We start from the raw sequence: 23,062 nt of genomic DNA, 5'->3' as shown, positions 1-23,062 counted from the left end.
AAATAAATGTATTATTTACATATGTCCAGTTATGGCGTTTACTTCTTGAAAAAAGTAGCCTCTTGTAGCCTACACAGTGTTTTCGTTGAGCAAACCCAAACTTGTGGTCCCGCCCTTCTGCCGTTCGTCAGTACAGCCTTTGTGAGTCCGAGGCACCAATAGCGGTAAAACAGACGGACCATAGTCACCGCAGCCACAAGGACATGCCTTCACCTCAGTGTTGGGAACGGCCAAACATATAAGAGAGTGAGGTGGCGAAGACACATCTTGGGTAAGCTCAGTGTTTTATCATTGTCGTTATTTAGTCATTTTTTACTTTAGGAGAAAATAGCGGGCAGTTCTGTCAAGTCTTTATCCTATGAACCAGCGCTCGGATGATACTGTAACAGCGTGGCATATCCTAGGCTATGAAACCCTTCTTGTTGGGAAAGTTAAGAGGAGCAACATAGTTCCTGCCCTGGTTAGATTGTACGGTCATATCGTGTGAAACCTATTTGAGCAAACACTACAATATTAATCAGATTAACCTATCCTGTAATTGTGTGGTTACGTGCAGAATCGTTGTTCAGTGTTACACGTGTTAGTAATTAGTCATGTTACTGATGTGATGTAGGATCACGCTTGACTGTCTTTCAGTATCTTACCGTGAGTGTGTGGGTGAGACGCGTCTGTAGGCTAATTCTCTGAATATCGATTAGATTAGAGGGCTAAAATGATTCCGTGCAGAAAGAGCCAAGCAATTACCATTAGATCCTACTTTAAGGGTTGGATTTCTGCGAAATTCCTAACGAAGTAGTTACTCTGCGGTGATTGTCATAAGTAGCCTACCCCAACTGAGAGTAGCCTACCCCATCATTAAAAACAAAAAAGCAAACTGAGTGATACCATCACATAGTCCACATAAATGTCAGGGAAGGCAGTTTAGTAAGTCCATTCACACAGTCAAAATCATCTGATTTTTGTCCAGTGCTATCTTCAAGCTTGTCTTGATTTTTATGAGGTTGCGGTAAGCTTGTCAGTATCTGAGAATGGATTCAGTTCCCAGGGGTGTAAGTGTAAGAGTGTAAGACAACTGGAATTACCCTTCATTCCAATAAATATATCACAATGAGCATTAAAAGCACTAAATACATTACAATGGCACATTTGTCTTTATCTTTGGGGAATGGCTGGTATCTCACAAAACAACATCTATTGTCTTAAAGGTCCCATATTGGACAGGATTTTGTATCCTTGGGTCTTGAGGTGACTCAGGCATACATTGTCTCTGTCAGAGTGTGTGGCTGAGAGAACTGGACCATTTCCTGCCAGGAAACAGTCTGTCAGTGGGATAAGGCTGGCCTGACTCAACAATGCCCCAGCACAAATTAACGCCACAAGGACATATCTCTTTCAAAGCGATCAAAGGAAGCATCGCTCCGTGAATACCAAACCATGTAGTGTTATTACTAAGGAAGGCACGTCACGGTAGCCCCTCAGTTGATTGTCATGTTTGATCCGGCTGAGACTCTCGACAACACACAAGTCTTTGGGGACCTAATAGACTTCTTGCAGTCATTTGGATCATGTAAACATCCTCTTATCCCATCCTGGTGTGCCCTGCATCCTTCCTCGTAAGGTACATACTATTTCCACCAAGGTTGCCAGCAGTGGGGAGTTGGTGTGTTGAAATATATATATATATATATATATATATATATATTTAAACAGTCAGGAAGACGGTGTCTACGCGAAGGGCGCCATCATGGTAATTGCGCCAATGTCACTTTGATTGAAAAGAGTACGGACGCGTTTTTTTAATCTTTAAATAATTGCCTATGCCCTTGGTTTGCAGGATGAAGACAGAGACATGCACTCTCACGCGCTCAAACACACGCAGCCTCTCCAGCTTAGACAGAGCTTGGTAAGACTATTAGTCAGCACAGGATATTCCAGACATGTAGCCCTCTTGAACCATTGCAGCTGGTTATAACAGATGTGTAAATATTGTTTTAAGCACTAAAAAGTGTTTTCGTAGCAGGCAGTGTTTAAATCAGCCAGTCAGGACTGTGGAGCGGGATCACGGTTATCAGAGGAACACAGTAAGAGAACGGCAGAACTTTTTCTGAAAGCCAACCTAAAAAGAAAACATATTTACAGGCATTCCACTCAAACCAGCACCAGGGTTTTTGTGCTGTAACTGATTGATAGGGTCTCCTTGGTTTGTGGGATGTTGGAATGTGAGAGACAGAAGTATGTTCCTGGACACACATAAAAAGGAGCTTGTATTGACGTCAAATACTTACAGATTCAGTTTCCATTTTAGTGAGAATGTACGGTAGAAGATCTGCTGAAAGAATGATTATGGGTGAGCAAAGCAGAGGCTGTAGCAGAGCATGATGTCGAGAGGATTCTCCAGGGAGGATGAGTCATCTGAGGAGATTAGGTTATTGCAGGTCAGGCCAGTCAGGTCTCCAGAATCACCGTCAGTCCAGAAACATACAGTATAGGCCTTGGTAAAATGTCCAGTTAAGAGTTAAGAAGAATGCACATTCAACTTCATTCAGTAGATTAATAGTTCAAATAGAACACAGCTAGTCATTGTAGTCAAGAAACTGGTGAGTAAGGGGAAGAAATGATCAAATATTGAAATGTAATTGTCTATGGAATCAAGAGTTCACACACGCAACACATGCTTGTTTTCAGGATACTTGTTTTTAATACGGTTAGATGTTTTAGAGTAGAGTACGTCCATTTTGTTGACTTGTCTAACTTTTACAGGTTGAAACAGTTGTGTTTAAATCAGTGGAGAGTTCATGTGCACACGACCCTACTGCCAGGTTCACCCTTAATGTAGAAAGGCCCATGTTTTTGTGTTTCACAGCATTTCAAGCATGAAACACCAATTAGAGCTGAACATATTTTTCATTTGGAATACAGTGGAATTCAGGCTAGGGTGGTGTTGGTTATGAGTAATTATCCGGGACATCCTAACAGTGGGTGGGAGTCTGCTGGCATGCCTTCTTCTGGGGCATCAGCAGGGCAACAGCGTCCACTCCTTCTACCACACTGCCACCTCTTCTATCCTGCCCTAGTTAAGCAGATCTGTTTGATACCAGGATGAGATGCTTCTCAGATATAACCATTTTGTTAGCAATTGTGCAAATGTGCTGATTCATTTAATGTGTTTGAAAGAAATATCACCTTGTCAGGGTGAAACGTCAGTCAAGGTCGGCTCACATAAGTTTTTAGTATATTGGCTTTGAATGCCTTGCATGATTTTGAGGAAATTCTTCCAACTGCTGCTGGACTTATTCATTTAATATAAGGGGAAATGAAACATAACTCACATTTCAGTTTTGCACAGGACAAGATGTCAAGTTCCTTGCACTTTGTTTGGGGATTTTCCACAGCAGCCAGACCTCTCAACATCACATGCAAGTAATCATACTGAAACTACCTAAACTATCTATTATGACACATCAGGGTGCACCACAACCACCATACTTATACTTTACAATACTCAGCAATAACAACACCAAAGAGACACCTCACAGGGGTTGTCAAGCGGGAACCTTCCCTCATATGTGTTTTGTTGATTTAGGCTCACGACAAATCCAGGGAGTACAGTAGTGGTGTCTGGCATATCAACCCTACCCCTCCTCCATACCAATCATGGGTTAAGACTAGGGATGCACCGATACCACTTTTTTACAAACCGATACGAGTACGAGTATTTTTATTTGTGTACTTGCCGATACCGAGTACCGATACCGATACTTCCAAGATTTGGTTTCGAAAGATTTTATTTTATCCTCTGCAGGTTATGTCAAGCCTATAATACAACATTAACAGAAGGCTATCCCAAGCCAAAAATAAACAGAACTTTCTGGTTTAAACAAAGAAAAAGAGTCAATTTCATCACATTAGACAAAATGTAAATATAGACAGATGGCAATTTAATTTGCTGCATAGTTAACAACACAGTCTGCTTAACAAAAAGTGAACAGAACTATCCTGAATAAGAACATGAGCACAGTTCAGTTACAAAAGGATCAACAACTCTCTTCCTCCCCTTCTCTCTCTCTCTCTGTCTGTGTGCGTGCACGTTTTTTTCTTTTGAAAGACGTCAGTAAAGATTGGTTGCTTTGGTCTCTTGCGCCACTGGCATGAGTGAACTTTGTGTGCTTAGCACTCTGGTGCGTCTTCAGATGTTTAATCAAATTGCTTGTGTCAAACGAAGTACTTTCCTTTCCACCCCTCGACACTGTAACAGTGCAGATCTTACACTGTGCCTTACTCCTGTCATAATTTATCTTAAAATGAGTCCAAATCGCCGTTAAGGCAGCACAACGGTATAGCGATTTCTTACTAGAGTTTAATGTTGACAATGAACTGGGCTACGTTCTTGCAGCCAAATTGACACTTGCCTGAAGTTTGACTGTGTAAGGGAAGTTGTTTGCAACCTAGCCAACATAGCTATCACAATAAAATTGCAAATAAGTTAACGCAAGAGCACTTAATATTAGCATCAGGCGGAAAAACGGGGGAAAAAAACGTAATACTAGCATCAATGTCCAAGAGTGTTAAAACAACCTTGCTAACATCGCTAACGGGATGTCTTGCTAGCGGGTGTTTATGACAAACTAGCAAGTCAACAAGACAAGGCAGACGTCCTCTTTTACCCTCACATGTCCTCCTTTCGAGACCTAAATGCTTCCGGGTAAAAGAGGAGAAAACAAATACATTCCCGTCCCCGTCAATCAACCGTATCAAATGGCAATAATATGTTTTAGGCGCAGCGTCGCTAAAGACAGTAGGCTAGCCCCTACACTTTGCCTATGTAACAGCAGTTCTAAGTTAACTGCAAAACATAAAATAGCCGAAGATAGCACTTACCTTTACTGGAGGTCGTACGTGTTAAGTTTAAAATCTCTAGCGAAACCGTTAGCTTACGCAAGCCACCTCCACACATCTTATCCAAGCTGTTATTGAATTGATTTAAACTGCAAGTTCAACCTCAACGTATCTGTCTGCAATACCGCTCTCGGCCTCTTTGCAACTCGGCGCTCTCACACCTGGCAGGCATAGACAGTAGAGGAGAAGAAAACACGCGTTAAGACGCAACACTGGGTATCGGTTTTTGGTATCGGTAATTTAAAACGAGTACGAGTACGAGTATTTTAACGAAGTATCGACCCGATACCCGATACTGGTATCGGTATCGTTGCATCCCTAGTTAAGACACGTGTCAATACCAGACACAACACCGCACACACTTCAAAGAAACACCACAACCCTCACTGACAGACTCCCCCACAATAACCATTATAAACATACTGACAGTGAACTACCTATACAATTAAACAGTTTAATGTTCTTTTACTTGTTGCTGGTCGGTTTTGATTTCCACTTACTTCCACTACTCATTCTCAACGTAGGCATGGCTTTGATCTTCTGTTGAGTCACCATTTGAAAGAAACTTGCAGGCCACAACACAACTGCTGTCTTCAAAACCGGCTTAGTCATGGACTAGTTGCCTACATCATTTTAGGGTTTCACAACCATGCAAATATCCCCTGTGCTTATGTTTCGGCTACAGCACATTTGGGTAACTATATTTAGATAGTCCACCTACAGAGGCTTTACAGATGGTTTGTTGATATCCAAGTTCAGTCTTTCTAGTTGTTCATGTTCTTTCTGAACATCACCTCAACCAAACATAACCTAACCCCAAACACTAACCTTAACCAAAAGTTGTAGTTTCAAAAGATCAGAGCATCTGTAGATAGTCTATGGGGACTATCCAAATAAAGTTTGGATTTATGGATTCACATTTAAATAAAGTTTAAGTGCTGTTACCTGTACAACCGATTGTTATGTTAATAAGGGAGTTGCACACATTAAAATGTTATTCTCTGTTCAAGTGTGAACTGTGTTGGTCAGTCACAGATGTACAGTTTCTGCAACAAAGTGTTAAAATCAAGGCTGTCAGGACTGCTAAAATAGTGCTGTCGTACCTGAATAACATTACCATTAGAAGTTTAGATACTTTCTTGTAATTCTACACTCCAATGTGTCCATGATGGCATTTAATGTCATTAACGGGTCAATTAAATCAAGTGCCTCAGTTGCCAAAAGACTCTATGCCTATTTACATCCAGTTGTCCACTGATTGACCTCCAGCTTGCGACTGAACTAGTCTTTAGAAAACCAGTGGTCAACTACAGGGTGCTTTTTTCTCTCTTCTGTGCAACTTCTCTAATGCAGAAGCAGCAGTAGGCTAGGAAAAATATGTAATTACTGTGGGCCATTGATGGGTATTGTGGGAGACCTTTCATTTCCTGTGTTGCTAAGCTTTGCCTTTACTTGTCCTATAAATAGCTGCAGTAGTGCTGCCTGTGGATGCTTGTGAAACGCCCTTGCAGAGATCACTTTGGTTATATTTGTTTGTATAGAGTACTTGACGGATCATTACCCAGGTGCTTGTACAGTGTAGTGTTGTAATCAGGACTCAATAATGCTTCCACACCAGGTTGCAGTAACCTTCAGTGTATGTGCCCCAAGGATGTGGATCAATACAGAGGAGAAATATGCACCATTACAGAATTAAAAACTCTTTGGTTGTCAATCAGATTTTCCATAACATAAAATCTTATGTCTAAGGAACAGTGATGTGTAAAGTTGTTATATGATAAAATCCTACTTTTCATGCAATGAGTTTGCCCCAAAATGCTGTACGTGTGTGCCTGTGAGAATGTTAATGTGTCATTCAGTGTCTAGTGTTTCTTTTTAGAACGTACTTGTGTTTTCTAGCTTGTGTTTATATTAGCATGCATTTCTGTTATCCTTTTGCGATCCGTTTGAGATGTGTAATTGACTGTGCATTTCCCTGTCTGTTAGCGTTTTTGGCCGCATTCAGGCCATGGCTGCTATGCCAAAATGAAGAGAAAAAAAAAACATTACATTTCCAACTTTGCTCCCCCCCAATTTCAAACATTTTCCCATGCCTATGCCACTTAGGGCCCTATCTTGCACCCAGCGCAATTGACATTGTCACCGACGCATGTATAATTCCTATCTTGCACCCGGCGCACAGCGCGATTTTCCCTCCAGAGGCGCGCTTCGAAATGAACTTGCGTCGACATGGGCGGGGGCGGAACAGAGAAGGCGTTTCTCTGGCGCAAGTGGTATTTTGCAGTTTCAAAACAACGCCGTGCGCCGTGCGCCATTGACCAAAAAAAAGCTGGTCTAATGTGAGGCGCAATGTCTAAAGTCTGTAACGCGTATTCAGAACGCTATTTTAAGGGCGCATGTGCTTGCCCGCACAGTATAGGACCTATAGGCTACTTTACTTCTGTCGTCTTCACGAGAGATTTACACCAATTGTTTGGCAAGCCATATATAATTACAAGGAAAATAAAGTATTTACCACATGAGGAAATCATTGTGATATCCGTATCCAAGACATTTTAAAACTAGGCATACATCTAGCGTACACAATTGACCCAAATGATTCAGGTTAATTGAAGCTGCGTGACATTTGATTTATTGTATGGCTTTGTTGCATTTATTTAATGCCAGTATTATTATAAATCTTGTAAACTCATCTTTGTGTATGTGGACTTTATTTATGTACCTTGGGTTTGGTCAGCTGGTGCACTGGCTTGGGTGCCGATTTCCATGCCCCCAAATCCCTGCAGGCTCTCAGGCGTGAGGGTAGACGTGGCGATGTCCTCTGCTGCCGTCAGATCCTGGGTCGAGGCAGATCCACCTCCCGTGAAGGCACGAGAACGTGTGTTACCTTCCAGCTTGGATGTCCCACGTCTCCGGACGTCATTATAGCGTTTTCGGCAACGTTTTCGGGTGCCCCGTTGCAGAAACAATCACGGCAATATCTTGACATGCTTGCTTGACTTTGCTTACTTTTGGAGGGTTTCTCGCATCCCCATATATATCTATCTCCCGGCTTTTTACAAAGCCATACAATAAATCAAATGTCACGCAGCTTCAATTAACCTGAATCTTCATTTGGGTCAATGTGTAGGCTACGCTAGATGTATGCCTATTTAAAAAATATCTTGGATATGGATATCACAATGATTTCCTCAAGTGGTAAATACTTTATTTTCCTTGTAATTATATATGGCTTGCCAAAAAATTGGTGTAAATCTCACGTCGGTCTCCTCGGCTGTGAACTTTTCCGGTCTTCCACCAGGTAATTCCGCCATCAAAATAACAAGCCGCTATGGACTATGCGCTCCTCGCTCTTAAAGGGAATGTGAAATGACGCTCGGATTGGTTTATTGCATATTACGCCCAAACCACACCTATGGCTGAGTAACCTCCTTTGGACCAACCCTTTTGACACTTGAGCTGGACGCAAGTGTGTTTTTTCCGCCGTTAAAATAGCAACTGCGCCATAGAGCCGCCCACACAGCTACTTGCGCTTGGCGCCGTCCTACTTGCGTTTCTGATCGGCAAGATAGGGCCCTTAATGTTTTTAAGACCCAACCTCATCATTGATAGCACTTAAGATTGTTTGTATTTTCAATTTCAATCGAACACAACTCTTTAGATATAGGACAGCATGCTGTGTTATCTTTCTTGATATTTCAAATAAATACTGACAGATTATACTTTTAAAAATATGCAATTATATCAAATCATATATTGCTATTTCACCCCAGCATATTGAGATATGAGATTTTAAGCCTTATCGCCCAGCCCTACATTACACTGAAGTCTTTAATAAATAGTCAGTACCCTTGATGATCTCCAACAGAGCATAAACACTGCCATTTTGAGTTAGTCAATGGCTCAGCTCTAGAGGTTTGTTTGACAAGGAGAGGCGCAGAAAAATGTATTGGTGTTAACAAAAGAAGGAGACACCACTACAGGGCCGGCGGGGAAGCCATGAGCCCAGAGTCATGCCTACGTAGCAAAAAAAAAGAATGTTTCTGGTGGTTGATGCTGCTATCAGTTTTTATTCCAGTAAGAGCAGTGGAACATAAAGCACATGGAACATACTCAGCATTCAGTGGTGTGAACCCCAAACATCTCAAACTCTAGCCATATATAGGTTTAAGACACCTCTTAATGTAAATGAACTATTTTTCTGATGCAGGCAACTCTGTCAACCTTTTGTTCTGTACAATAATAAAGTTTATCTGACCTTTTGCCTGAGGTTCTCAATGTCCTTCCCCCATTCCCATACTACAATTGGTGGCTGTCGATTACACCTCCATTTATTTCCTGACCCCTGGTCTCAGAGCAATGCCAGGGTGTGGACCTTTTCTTTGTAACCATGATAAGATAACCATTTGGGAGATAAGGGTGACCACGTTTGGTGGTCACAGGGCTCTTTTGTCATGTTCCTCATATTCTCGGGCAGGATATTATTCCTTTCACCTAATCTTCAGTCCTCTTTGGTCAGCGACCACAGACCAAAGGCCCTCATCTGAGCACTAAACAAATAGCATTGTGGGGGTTTTGGGATGGGGACTTTTTTTCTCCGTGGGGCTTAATAATGTTGATTTTAGACATGTATGTCTTTTTGGCTCATGTATAATGACATTGGTAAACACAGGAGGTTAATGAAAGTTCGCTCCCCATGACCATTCTCTACCCTTTTCCTTACCAGAATGCATAATCTAATATAAACAGAGCTCAATATCAAATAGCAGATGGTTGTTCTAGTTCTAGGTGGAGTTCATTGTAAAGGCATTGTAATGTAGAGTTTTACCAACAGCTGATGTTGTGACTTATTTTCCACACTCGTGTGTCGTCCTGTGTCCCAACAGGAATCATGATTCCCGTGACAGAGTTTCGGCAGTTCTCGGAGCAGCAGCCCGCTTTCCGTGTGCTGAAGCCATGGTGGGACGTCTTCACTGACTACCTCTCTGTGATCATGCTCATGATAGGAGTGTTTGGATGCACCCTTCAGGTTGGTGTCATAGCAACAGTGGTAGCCTACACGTTACTGTTTTAACACATTCATGCCCCACTGAATCACATTTTCATGTGCTCTGATAACAGAGAACCACACCAATTTTACTAGAAAGAACAATGTAGATGTTAAAAAAGGACAAACAGGGATGTTAGGAGTCATCATAAGGAAAAGGACAAGTGCTTAAAATTTGTATCTGCTAACAGTTACTTAATAGGAGAAAAAGTACATTTCCTACAACACTTTATTCAGTTATTTCATTCAATTAAATACATCTGAATTACCAAGAATGCATAACTAACCTTCTTCCCAGGTGGTCTCCTTGTTCCATCTATGACTCATGTCTTCTTACAACATGTACTGTATGTTTAGACACCAAGTGATTGTTAGACACCCATGCTAGTTTAAGGCGTAGTGTATACAAATGCAGTGTGAGTGTTCCTGTGAATTTCCTAAGAGATATAGCGGACGTCCCTACAAGATGCTAGCATTCAAGTGATAAATAATTTACATTTAACTCTTGTACAGAATGGTGGACATTATGCAGCTGGTTGAACAGCAAGGACAAATCATGTAAACTAGGAAGGAAACTTGGTGGATAGAAAACCAAAGTCAGAATCACAGTTTTGAAGTTAAGGTATGGATATAATGGCCTATGGCATGGAAATATATGGAGTTTGTCAGAAAGCTAGGAAGGTCAAACAAAGAGGTTCAAATAGAAAGGCTGAGTCAAGAGGAGGCAGCTGAAGAAGCAATGGGAACGAGTAGATGGTGAACAGAGAGAAGGTTTTAGTGTAATGCAGGCAGAGGTGAAGAGAAGACCGGCTACACGAAGGAAGGCGGAGATCCTCAGATGAGGAAGGAAAAAGAAAGAACAAGCTAGGGATGCATTCTATAAGGATCCATTTAGGTTTGTGAAGTCTTCATTTACTCAAGAGAAAATGGTAAGTTTGAGAGTTGAAAAAAGGGAGTATCTTCAACTGGTACATACTGAAAGTCAGAGGCATGTGAAACTCAAGATACCAGCAGCCATTCCTCCAGTTAGAGAGAGATAGGTTCACCAAGAATACTGGCATCAGCTCCTGGCCCTAATAGGGTACTTTATCATGTCTATAAAGGAGCGCCTGATATTTTGGAAGCTTATGGTGATTGTTTTGAAAAAAAGAGGAACAGTTCCGAAGATATGGCATCAGGCACCGTTTTATTTTCATTCGGAAGGAGAAAAACAACATGACCATTTTCTACCTATTATCCCTCTTAATGTGATCACAAGGAGATTGGTCTCCTATTTGAAGCAAATACCTTGATAGATACTCCTGTGCAGAAAGGAGGAATCCCAGAATGGAAAACTAGTGGAAGACGTTTTTTTTTATATTGATGGTGAGGTGATTCCTTCTATTGTAGAGTAACTGGTGAAGAGTTTAGGCAGGCTTAGAAAATTAATTGGTAAGGCTAATACCACTCTCCCCTGGTTCATTTAAATTGTGGTACTTGCAGTTTGGGAATTTGCCATGCACAAGGTGGCCTTGACTGCGTATGAAATGACTGTTTCAGAGGTGGAGAAATACAAAGAGGAAGAGCAGGGTTTGGGTTATTTGACAGTTGGAAAGCATGGGGTAAGGCTACATTGCCAGAAGGAGGCAGATGGTACCCAGTTTTGTTCACAAGCAAGAAGAGGAAACTAGACAGCAGTTGCTTGTCAGGCATAGCAGGGGCAATAGAAGAACTGGCATAATGTTGAGAAGAAGAAGATCAGCTCCAGAGATTTGTGGGCTATAGATGGCATTCATTTAATTTACATTCTCCCAACTCTGCAGAACCTCAGCCAGTGGGTAGTTGAAGACGGAAGCTGCATGTTGTGTACCGGTGTAAACATAATTTGTCTGGTTGTAAAACTTGTTTGACCCAGGGTCCCTACACATGGAGACCATTAGGTGTTTGAATGTATTGCCTTGTTTGAGAATAATCGAGTTGAGCTTAACTGGTTAATGACAGGAACAGTAGAATTTGTGTGTGTGAGAGGAGAGAAGTGGACACCAGGCAGGTATAAACAGTACTGTAACAGTACAGCACAGTAAATGGGACAAAGTACGGGATTGGAGTTTGCTGGCTGATGTCGGAAGGTAACTTTGGTCACTGAATGGAGCTTTAAAGCCGTTGTTTGAGGCTGCTGAAAATGTGAGCCAGTGGTTATGGCTGAGATGCTTACATACCCCTTTTCCATCAAGTTTTCAGTGTTATTAACAGCCAAAGAACCAACTCTTAGCCAGGAAAACTGTTTCCAGAGCAGCACAAACACTTTGTTTGTCTACAACCAAGAACCGCTGATGTTAGGGGCTGGATCATTGTGATCATTTTTATAAAACAAGAGCTGTTTAGTGAACTACTAATTTCTTGTCTGTAACAGTGATGGCTAGCTGGATGTTGTTTAGCTAACATTACTCAAGCCAGGATAGTGTAGGTACAATACCAGCCTCATACGGGCACCAAAATAATGTAGGTACCTTACCATGTGGACGGTGCCAAATAAATGCAATTATGCATTAATATTAATACTTTCCTCATGAGGGCCACCAATACAATGTTGGTGATCTCACCTGATTGGATAGACATCAAATATTCACCACAACAACAGATCAGTTAAGTTGAACACAAAGGTACTGCACACAAAGTGTGGTGCCTACCTGTCACGTTCCTGCTGAGCTCCGCTCCGGCCACGCCCCCTTCAGCTCACTAACGCCCCCCGCTGCAGTCATGTTCCAATCACAGAAGCACATACACCTGTTTCACTCTCACTCACCGTCCCAGCTGCACTGCATTTACATCTCCCAATTCACACCATCACACACACCTGTGTCACTCCCTATATATAACCTGCACTCCCCTCACTCCGGGTCTGGTATCGCACATCACAGGTTGCCAAACTTCTAGCTCACCGTAAGGATTCCTATCTTCGCTTGTTCTCTTCCCGTTTATGCTTCGTTGTTTCTTTGTCACGTTTTGGTTTGTTCGGTCCGAGTTAGACTCGTGTTTTGTTTGCCCTCCTGGTTTTGTTTGTTACGATCTTTTCTTTCAGAGCTTGGCTCTTTGTTTTGTTTTACGTGTTCTTTTGAACCCGCTCATTTGTTGTCAGCAGCACTACGAGCCTGCGCCCCTCCTGGGCTGGACTATCCCTGTGGAGCGAACGCGCCCTGTACTGCCGTTCGGTATCCCTGATTTGTGCTGTCAATCCATTCGTGAAATAAACAGTCATTCACGAAAACTTGCAGTTGTCGTGTTAAAGTTCCGTGACAGAATACCAGACCAAGAGTCGGATGGATTCAGCCAGAACCCTGCCCCCCTCTGCGAACTTGATGCAAGGGTTGGTGGAGGAGCTCCGCCAAAGCCTCCTGCCCCGTACAGGCTCCACTATCCCCGCAGCACCAGTTGCTGCCGCTGCTGCTCCTCTCGCAGCTACGCCTCCTGCCACAGCTGCAGCCCCTGCTGCGTCTCCTCCCGCAGCCGCTGCTCCTGCTCCTCCCACAGTGGCGCCTCCTGCAGCCCCTGCTGTAGCTCCCCCCACAGCCGCAGCTGACCCGGCAGTCACTGCCGCAGCTGTCCCGGCTGAACCCGCCGTTGCTGGACCTAGAGCCGCAGCTGTCCCTGCCATCCCTGCAGACCTGGCCGTCGCCAACCCTACAGACCTGGCCGTCGCCAACCCTGCTGACCTGGCCATCGCCAACCCTGCAGACCTGGTCGTCGCCCACCCTGCGGACCCTGCCGTCGCTGAACCCGCTGCCGTAGCGGACCCGGCAAACTCAGCCGCAGATGACCCTGCTGACACCGCCGCAGCGGACCCCGCTGACCCAGCTGTCCCTGCAGACCCTGCCGTCGCTGATTCTGCAGCCCAAGCCTCAGCCGATCCCGCAGACCCAGCAGCTGGCACTGATGACACCTCCGACGTCTTTTCAAGCCGGGTCGAGGAGCTCCTCTGCCTCGACGGAGCTCCCAGTCGTCTGCCAGATCTTTTGCCACTTGCTGGCCCTCCAACCGGCCGTCCACCAGACATTCCACCCCTTTTCGGCTGTCCACCAGGCCCTTCAACCACCCACACACCATGTGGGAGGTTTGTTTTGGATGTTATGGGCCGTCTGGAATCCGGCCGTAGGAGGGGGGGTACTGTCACGTTCCTGCTGAGCTCCGCTCCGGCCACGCCCCCTTCAGCTCACTAACGCTCCCCGCTGCAGTCATGTTCCAATCACAGAAGCACATACACCTGTTTCACTCTCACTCACCGTCCCAGCTGCACTGCATTTACATCTCCCAATTCACACCATCACACACACCTGTGTCACTCCCTATATATAACCTGCACTTCCCTCACTCCGGGTCTGGTATCGCACATCACAGGTTGCCAAACTTCTAGCTCACCGTAAGGATTCCTATCTTCGCTTGATCTCTTCCCGTTTATGCTTCGTTGTTTCTTTGTCACGTTTTGGTTTGTTCGGTCCGAGTTAGACTCGTGTTTTGTTTGCCCTCCTGATTTGTTTGACGTGTTCTTGTGAACCCGCTCATTTGTTGTCAGCAGCGCTACGAGCCTGCGCCCCTCCTGGGCTGGACTATCCCTGTGGAGCGAACACGCCCTGTACTGCCGTTCGGTATCCCTGATTTGTGCTGTCAATCCATTCGCGAAATAAACAGTCATTCACAAAAACTTGCAGTTGTCGTGTTAAAGTTCCGTGACACTACCATAGTGGTAAAAATATTGATCAGTCAAAAATCAGTCTCATTAAATATACGTAACAATCAATTTGGTCATATAAACTACAACCAGAATTACCATATAAATAGCTAGTAAAGGTTGCAGCAGGTTAGCAACATGTACTCTGTCGTATTACACACATGATCTTGTTTTCATGTGTGTAAAATGAAGACATGAAGACTTTTACTTGTTAGCAACATGTACTCTGTCGTATTACACACATGATCTTGTTTTCATGTGTGTAAAATGAAGACATGAAGACTTTTACTTGTTAAATAAACCAGTTTATACAATCAAAAGCATATATTTACAAATTATCAGAAGTAAAATGCACAATATGTAATCTAACTAGATGTACCTAGCTAATGAACTGAAGGGGAGTGTGTGAGAGTGTGTTTGTGTGTGAGTGTGCAAGCATGTGTGCTGACGGATGTGCACCAGAAAGACTGTGTGGGTGTTTCTCTGTTCCTTCTCCATAGTTATACGTGCATTTGTGTGTACAGTTGCGAACACAGTCAAACAAAGCAGCCTATGTGAAGCACAAAGTTTGAGTTTTCTCTCTGCATGTCTGGCCATGTTTAAGCTAACATATGTGTCAAGTTTAGAAGAGGAAAATGGTCAGTTATGCATGCAAGACCCTATGTCTGTGGGAGCATTATTAACATTAGCAGTGAAATGTTTGCAGTATTGTATTGTATTAAGTATTCTTAATGAGTAGTATGATGGTTGTAGTGCACCCTGCTGTTACACTCATTAGGCTACAACTTGCATGTGACCGTGAGAGGGTTGGCTGCTGTGGAAGTCACCAGCCAATAGCATGAGGAATTTAACATATGTTCCTGTGTACAACTACAAAATGTATTTGACGCAAAAATCTCTGTACATCATTCTTCCGCTAGTCATTCTTGTATCTACAAACGGAACGACCTTGGTGTCATTACCCCAAGCTCTGGCTATTTGAAAGCACTGTAATAGAACAGCTTTTCAGAATATGAACAATACTGGAGGGAGACAATACAGATATGGAGGAAGATGGAATTCTAGCACCTCCATGTGAAAAACACAGATGCTTCCCTTCCTACCCCCTCCATTTCTTTTTTCCATTCCTCATTCTTCGCTATTGTGTCTTTGGTCCTGTGGCAGATCAACTGAAGACGGCCTCTATTTACAGCCAACACCCCCCCTTTCGTCCTCTGTGTTAATTCCTGTAGATAATTCCCAATTCTTTTTAGATGAGACAAACACCCCTGACAGGAACTCCCTGAGTGGGTGGGAATATCCCCCTCCACCTCCCCAGAGGAACATGTTCAACGGCAAAGCACTTCAAAAAGGAATTCTGCCTCATTACAGTATGGAAAACTGTGTGGGTATTGTAAACGTTAGCCATTCGATGACTCCAAAGTGTAGATTCGTGGCAGCAGCTCCATTCGTGGCAGCAGCTCCATTCATGGCAGCCATTATGATTCCTAATTGATACGCTTCCTGCCATTACGTATGTGCCTCGTGCTGTAGAATGGGTGAGGTAAACACTCTCCGTGCCAAAGGGCCCCGTCTGAATTGAGGGGGTGTGTGGACTGGCTGAGAGTGCATAATGCCGGGTGAAAGGACCTTTAGTGCAGTGGACAAAATTAGAAAAGGGCGGGTGAAAGAGACAGAGGGTGTGCATGTGTTTGCCTTAGTAAAAGTGTGTGTGTGTGTGTGAGAGAGAGAGAGAGAGAGAGAGTGAGAGAGAGAGAGAGAGAGAGAGAGAATGAGTGGTGGTGTGCGTAGTTGTGCTGATCTCTCTTTCCTCAGGAGGCCCTACTCAGCGGAATTAGCCTCTGGTCCTCGTGTTAGCCTTGTGAAGTTTCTTCCCCTTTTTCCCCCCTAAACTGATGCTGCTGTAGATTGTCTTTTCCCACTGAGACAGACTCCAGACAGGCCTCATCCAGCCCATAAGCTAGGGAGTAATTATGTCACTAGATATTATCGAGCCCTTCCACAAGAAAGTGGCAGGAGGAGCTCAGTATTGAGTCAGAACTATGACTCAGACTTTGTCATTCCACATGCGGTTGTCTGCAATAATACATTTGCTCAGACATCAGCTACATCCAGGAACATTCAATAAAATGATCTATCATCAGCGTCAGCTATGGGGGAGGATTTAGGGAAAGACTAGGCTGTTTTATTTATTTTGAGACATTTAAGTGAGTATGTCTCCCTCTGGAGTACACTGGGATGAATACAGCAAGTGAGCACTTCCTGTATGAGTCATCACTCTGGTAGGCATATTACAGTAGACCTCTTGGTATGCAATACCTCAATGTGCCTCAGGCAGAATAATACAAACAAATTATTAAAATGTGTTTTGCAGTGTATATTACAGAAAGGGTAATTACAGAAAGTCACATGTAGTAATTTAGTCAGATTCTACAGTTCTGTAGGTTTCCAGTTAGCTATAAAATGTCAGTTACTCTAATCATGTATGCATCATGCACATACACTGTAACACGGACACAATGTTTTGAAAATGACATCGATCCTTTTCCTATAACAAAGTAACATGTATTTGTTTACTTAGTGACAAAGGTATGCATTAAGGTACACATTTTCTAAACTCTTTTGTTTTTTGTTTGTGTGTCTTCATATGCAGGTAATGCAAGACAAAATCATCTGCCTTCCTCAGGGGAATCTTCCAGTTCCTCCGACGAATCAAACAGGGATTTTGCCAAATCAGTCTGAGCCAGAAAGGGATCCTGCACTCTCTTCTCCCACCTCAGTCTCACCTGCACCTGCAGTGCAGGAAATGAGGGGCTTGAAAACTAACCTGGACTGGCAGCAATACAGCTTCATCAACCAGATGTGCTACGAAAAGGCACTTCACTGGTATGCCAAGTACTTTCCATACCTGGTGCTCATACACACGGTCATCTTCATGGTGTGCAGCAACTTCTGGTTCAAGTTCCCAGGATCCAGCTCCAAAATTGAACACTTCATCTCCATTTTGGGAAAGTGCTTTGACTCACCATGGACTACTCGAGCCCTGTCAGAGGTGTCAGGGGAAAACCAAGAGGAGCGGGACAGCAAGAAGCAGGTCCCCAGCCGACCAGTTCCCAACAATGTCTCTGCGGTAGAGGGGAGCCTGGTCAAGACTCAGTCTCTGAGATCCATCCCAGAGAAGATTGTGGTTGACAAACCAGCAGCAGCAAGTGTCCTGGACAAGAAGGAGGGTGAGCAGGCAAAGGCACTCTTTGAGAAGGTCAAAAAGTTCCGACTGCACGTTGAAGAAGGTGATCTGCTCTATGTTTTGTACGTCCGCCAGACCATCCTCAAAGTGCTCAAGTTCGTCCTTATCATTGCTTACAACAGTGTCTTGGTTTCCAAGGTTCAGATCACTGTCACCTGCAATGTGGACATTCAGAACATGACTGGGTACCGGCACTTTTCCTGCAACCATACCATGGCTCATCTGTTCTCCAAGCTCTCCTACTGCTACCTGTGCTTTGTGATTGTGTATGGATTCTCATGCTTGTATACGTCCTACTGGCTCTTCTACCGCTCTCTCAAAGAGTACTCCTTTGAGTATGTGCGACAGGAGACAGGAATCAGTGACATCCCAGACGTTAAGAATGATTTTGCCTTCATGCTGCATATGATCGACCAGTATGACCCACTCTACTCGAAACGCTTTGCTGTGTTCCTCTCTGAGGTGAGTGAGAACAAGCTGAAGCAACTCAACTTGAACCATGCCTGGACTGCAGAAAAGCTCCGCCAGCGCCTGCAAACCAACAACAGCAACCGTCTTGAACTTCAGCTCTTCATGCTCTCGGGCCTGCCAGACACCATCTTTGAGCTATCAGAGCTGCAGTCCTTGAAGCTGGAGATCATCAACAATGTCACTATCCCAGCAGCCATCGCACAACTACAGGACCTCCAGGAGCTGTCCCTCTACCAGTGTTCGCTGAAGATCCACACAGCGGCCATATCCTTTCTGAAGGAGAACTTGAAGGTTCTGCGGGTGAAGTTTGATGATGCTCGTGAGTTGCCACATTGGCTGTACTTGCTGAGGAACCTATAGGAGCTCCACCTCACCGGTTCTCTGAGTCCAGATGCCTCCAAAAACATCACCCTGGAGTCACTTCGGGAGCTGAAGTCCCTGAAGACGCTGTCACTGAAGAGCAATTTCATCAAGATTCCGCAGTCCATTGTGGATGTCCATAGCCACCTCCAGAGGCTGTACATCTACAATGATGGCACCAAGCTGGTGATGCTTAACAATTTGAAGAAGATGGTAAATCTGACAGAGCTGGAGCTGGTGCACTGCGACATGGAGCGTATCCCACATGCCGTCTTTAGTCTGGTTAACCTACAGGCACTGGACCTGAAGGAAAACAATCTACGCTCCATCGAGGAAATTCTCAGCTTCCAGCATCTGCGCAAACTCACTTGCCTCAAGTTGTGGCACAACAGCATCGCTCAGATCCCAGAGCACATCAAGAAACTGGGCAGCTTGGAGAGACTCTACTTCTCCTACAACAAGATTGAGGTCCTTCCCTCGCACTTGTTCCTCTGCAACAAGCTGCGCTACCTGGACCTCTCCTACAATGACATTCGCTTCATCCCACCTGAGGTCGGGGTGCTGCAGAGCCTGCAGTACTTTTCGCTCACGTGCAACAAGATCGAGAACATACCGGATGAGCTTTTCTTTTGCAAGAAGTTGAAGACACTCAAACTGGGCAAAAACACTCTGTCTGTGCTGTCACCAAAGATTCGCTACCTGGTACTGTTGACTCACCTGGAGCTAAAGGGGAATCATTTTGAGGCTTTGCCCCCCGAGCTGGCCGTCTGTCGGTCATTAAAGCGCAGTGGCCTCGTGGTGGAGGATGTTCTTTTTGAGACATTGCCCTCAGATGTCAGGGAACAAATGAAAGCTGAGTAAATGGGTGAATTTGACACTGCACAATATACCAAAAAGTCTTAAAGTACGTTTGGTTTCTGTCCGTCCTAGGCGTGGCATTTTCCGTCCATTTGTTATCCAGCCTATGTGTATTAGATTTCATATGTCATAATGGATATTGCAATACAAATGGGTGAGTGCAACCTTTTATACTCTTATGCTTGGCATAGAAGGGAAAGCCTTTAGAATAACTTTGTAGGGCAAACAATTTGGGGAAAAGGCCTAATTAATTATACACATTTTTGTTGTTATCATTAGAATGTATCGCTATTGATGTATCAAAGAATAAGATAATGCCTTATTGAGTGTCTATGCAGGCGTGCCATTTGTTCTTGGCATGGAAAAACATGTTACACTGGATAGACTGTGTACCCCATACATTTGTGGCCTTCTTTTGAATCACCATTGGTGATAGCCCTGGTAAGAATGCATTTCTTAAAATCAATGCAAATTGCTCACGGCAATACAGTGGGAGATTGTTTGTGCCATGTTTCTATTCCATTCCAATGTTATGCTCTTCTAATATACATTTTTAGATATGAATTACATATTTGCACTGGAAAATGTAGGCCTAACATTCCAATCTCTTATATATCGCATTGTATCAGTACTAAAGTTATGGCCAGCTGAAGGTCAATGTAAGTGTTTGCAACAGATCAGTGGCTATATTCAGGTACACCCAAATTTAGGCACAACATAAGTTGATCAGACTGTTTCAATGTCAAATTATTTAGCTGCTACCACATTTGACCAAATTCAAATGGCTACAACCCTGTGCCTCTGGTACATAAGCCTCCTCTGATGATTTGTGTCATATTAACATCCCATTGCCAAAGTGCAGCTTGCTGATGCCATTTCTTTCCATTGTGAAACATGATCACTCGTATCGATATGCTTGTCCAGGGCAGAGAGGTCCTGCTTCTCAGGATATCTGAAATTTGATCAGCTGACATTTATACAATATGTGCCTCGAGAACAAAGCAAAAACAAATGTTGCTGCAACCATCCCAGCACCGGCATTATGGATGCAGAGATGCTCCCCGGCCAGGAGGATTGCGTTAGTCTAACCCATGACACAGCAATACTGTGATTGTGCTTACTCCCTCAGCTAGGGTGCAGTGCAGTCACTGTTTGGCTCAGCACCAACAGCAGAGGGTGGTACAGGATGTGTGCTTGAGCCCATGCCAGAGGAGTTCAGGGAGACGAGCTAGAGCTTGTGTCACACTCCCGGAGATGCCGAGATTGAATTGTGCCACCCACAAGACCCAGGAAATCAAAGCATCAACCTCCTGTGTGCAGGATTACTGTAATCTTCCAGGGTTCGCTTCTTGCGGTGCACTATGTGTCAGATGATGCCTTGTGTGTCCAAAAAATTGGTTGCAGTGCGGGCATGAATTGAGTTGGGTCCAGCAATTGCATTTGACAAAACATTATCAACAACAATCTTTTCAGATGCACGCTGGACCTTAACCTGTTAGTTCTGCTTTATTTAGGTTCTGGTGGAAAAAGCCAGATTCTTTTCATTTACAGAAACCAATGTATGTTGCCATTGCTGCCTCTAAATGTAAAATCCTTTTGCCTTATCAACATGACCCTTTTTCTACTACGTATTTCATCATACTGTACTGTATGGATTTCACAAGTAAATAAATATTTATTTCATTTTACCCATTCTCTTACTTCTTCTTGCCCAGCTGCTGGCTATTAGAATTTTCAAATTTTTCTGCATGCATATCCTTGGTAGCACAAATACGCACATGATCCTGTCTTATCATCAAAAATAATAGGTAGTCAGCAAAGTGTACAAATATTGCACAAACAGCATTTTATATGATGTTCTTGCTTTGATTTGGTATAGAAATGCCTAATTGCATTACACTAAATTATTTTCCACATCCTAAGTGATATATAATGTCCTTTATGCATAGTGAGAAAATGACCTGTCTTTGTATCCAGTGCACATGCCTTGTGCCGCTACAAGATTAATTTAGTGCAAATGTATTTGCGCATGTCAGCATAATTAAATGTGGATGGTGAGGGCTTTGAACATCTTGTCAACTGAGGAAAATGAATTATCTCAGGGCCTATTTTCGAGATTTAAATGGACTTTAATAGCCTAGCTGATTGCACTCCCTTCACATTATTTTCACAAATGTACCCTTTTCAAGTAAGAGTCATAAGACCCAGCCCATGTAGACTCAAAATGATAAGTCTAATGTGAAAATGCTTCTTGGTATGACTGTCCTATCATGTCACAAACCATAGAGTTGGCGTGTGGGATGAGGTGCGAACTTGCATAAGGTTTAATAAAAGCTTCTCTGCTCACAGGATTTCCTGAAAGGTCCATACCATTCAGGGGAAGTGAAACATTGTTAACAGCCCTTTTTTGGGTAGCAGCATACGGTAAAGATCAAGGGTGGAGAAGCATCACTTCATGTTCCTCACATTTTGTCTCTTCCATTCTGCTTACTGGTGTGCTATTTTATTCACTAAGAAATTAGCAAGGGTAATGTATGCAATCTTAACGAATGCTGTCATTAATTACATGTCCACAACATACTATACATGCAGTTAATGCACATCTGTGAATACTCAGTATCTGCTATTTCGCCAGGAAGTGTAAGACAAGCAATTAATGATGGACATAACTCTCGTTTATGGCCTGGGTGGTATTTTGAGTCATAAAATGCCTAAAATAGAGAATGGGTACTTGCGTTTTTCTTTTCCAAACACCAGCTGACAATATAACAGCAAGGTTACACCTAAAGTGGGGAAGAATGACCCCCACGCCTGACACTGCTTTGACTGACACAACCTTATGGCATGCCAGTGGCCCATTCCAGTCATAAAGAGTGATGTCTATTCATTAATGTCAGACAACTCACTTGCCATGACGAATACCACTGTGACCATTGTGACACAAAGGGGATAGCTACAGTATATGCACACCAGCTGTTGTGCTGTATTGTTTGCTAAGGGCATTGCAGAGCACTCATCCAGGAAGGATACATTACTTTATGACAGGTCTTAATCTTTGAAAAATAAATATTGTTATGCTTCTTTTTAATAATTTGTCTTACCTTGTAAAGGTTGCTCACTATCATTGTTGTTCATTGTGTGCACAGCCCCCCCCCCTTTCTAAATGTAATTTCTCCCATCTCGTCTTACCCTTCAGTCAGAAGGGTGGTGAGTCATCCTGCAAACTGGAATTAGTGTGTGGCCTTTCACCCATAAGGCCCCCACTCTGTGGTAGGCTACAACATCAGAAGGGTATTCACGAATCAATGAGCCCCCTTTTGTTCAACTCACTGGGTAGTGGAGGTTCTAGCTTGTATGGTGCCCTGGGCCAACTCTCCCCGCCCCCAGTGCCCCTGCTGACAGACATAGTGTGTGTCTCTGTCTCGCTGCACATTCTTCCTGGCTAGCTCGTCACACTGGTGTCAGAAGTGGGATGAGC

At 43.6% G+C, this 23,062-nt stretch overlaps 1 protein-coding gene across 1 annotated transcript; it reads left to right on the top strand.

Moving 5' to 3' along the window:
• The first annotated feature begins 211 nt into the window (after positions 1-211).
• lrrc8c (leucine rich repeat containing 8 VRAC subunit C) lies at positions 212-19,608 on the top strand. The gene is given in 4 exon segments (XM_080832506.1): positions 212-271; positions 9,783-9,925; positions 17,302-18,723; positions 18,727-19,608. Coding segments are annotated over 3 exon segments (2,421 nt in total). The 5' UTR covers positions 212-271; positions 9,783-9,787; the 3' UTR covers positions 19,588-19,608.
• Positions 19,609-23,062: the final 3,454 nt, after the last annotated feature.

The sequence above is a fragment of the Sprattus sprattus genome (genome assembly GCF_963457725.1).
Source record: "Sprattus sprattus genome assembly, chromosome: 2".
Lineage (NCBI taxonomy): Eukaryota > Metazoa > Chordata > Actinopteri > Clupeiformes > Clupeidae > Sprattus > Sprattus sprattus.
The sequence above is the reverse complement of the archived record's forward strand: the minus strand, read 5'-3'. Positions and strand labels throughout refer to the sequence as shown.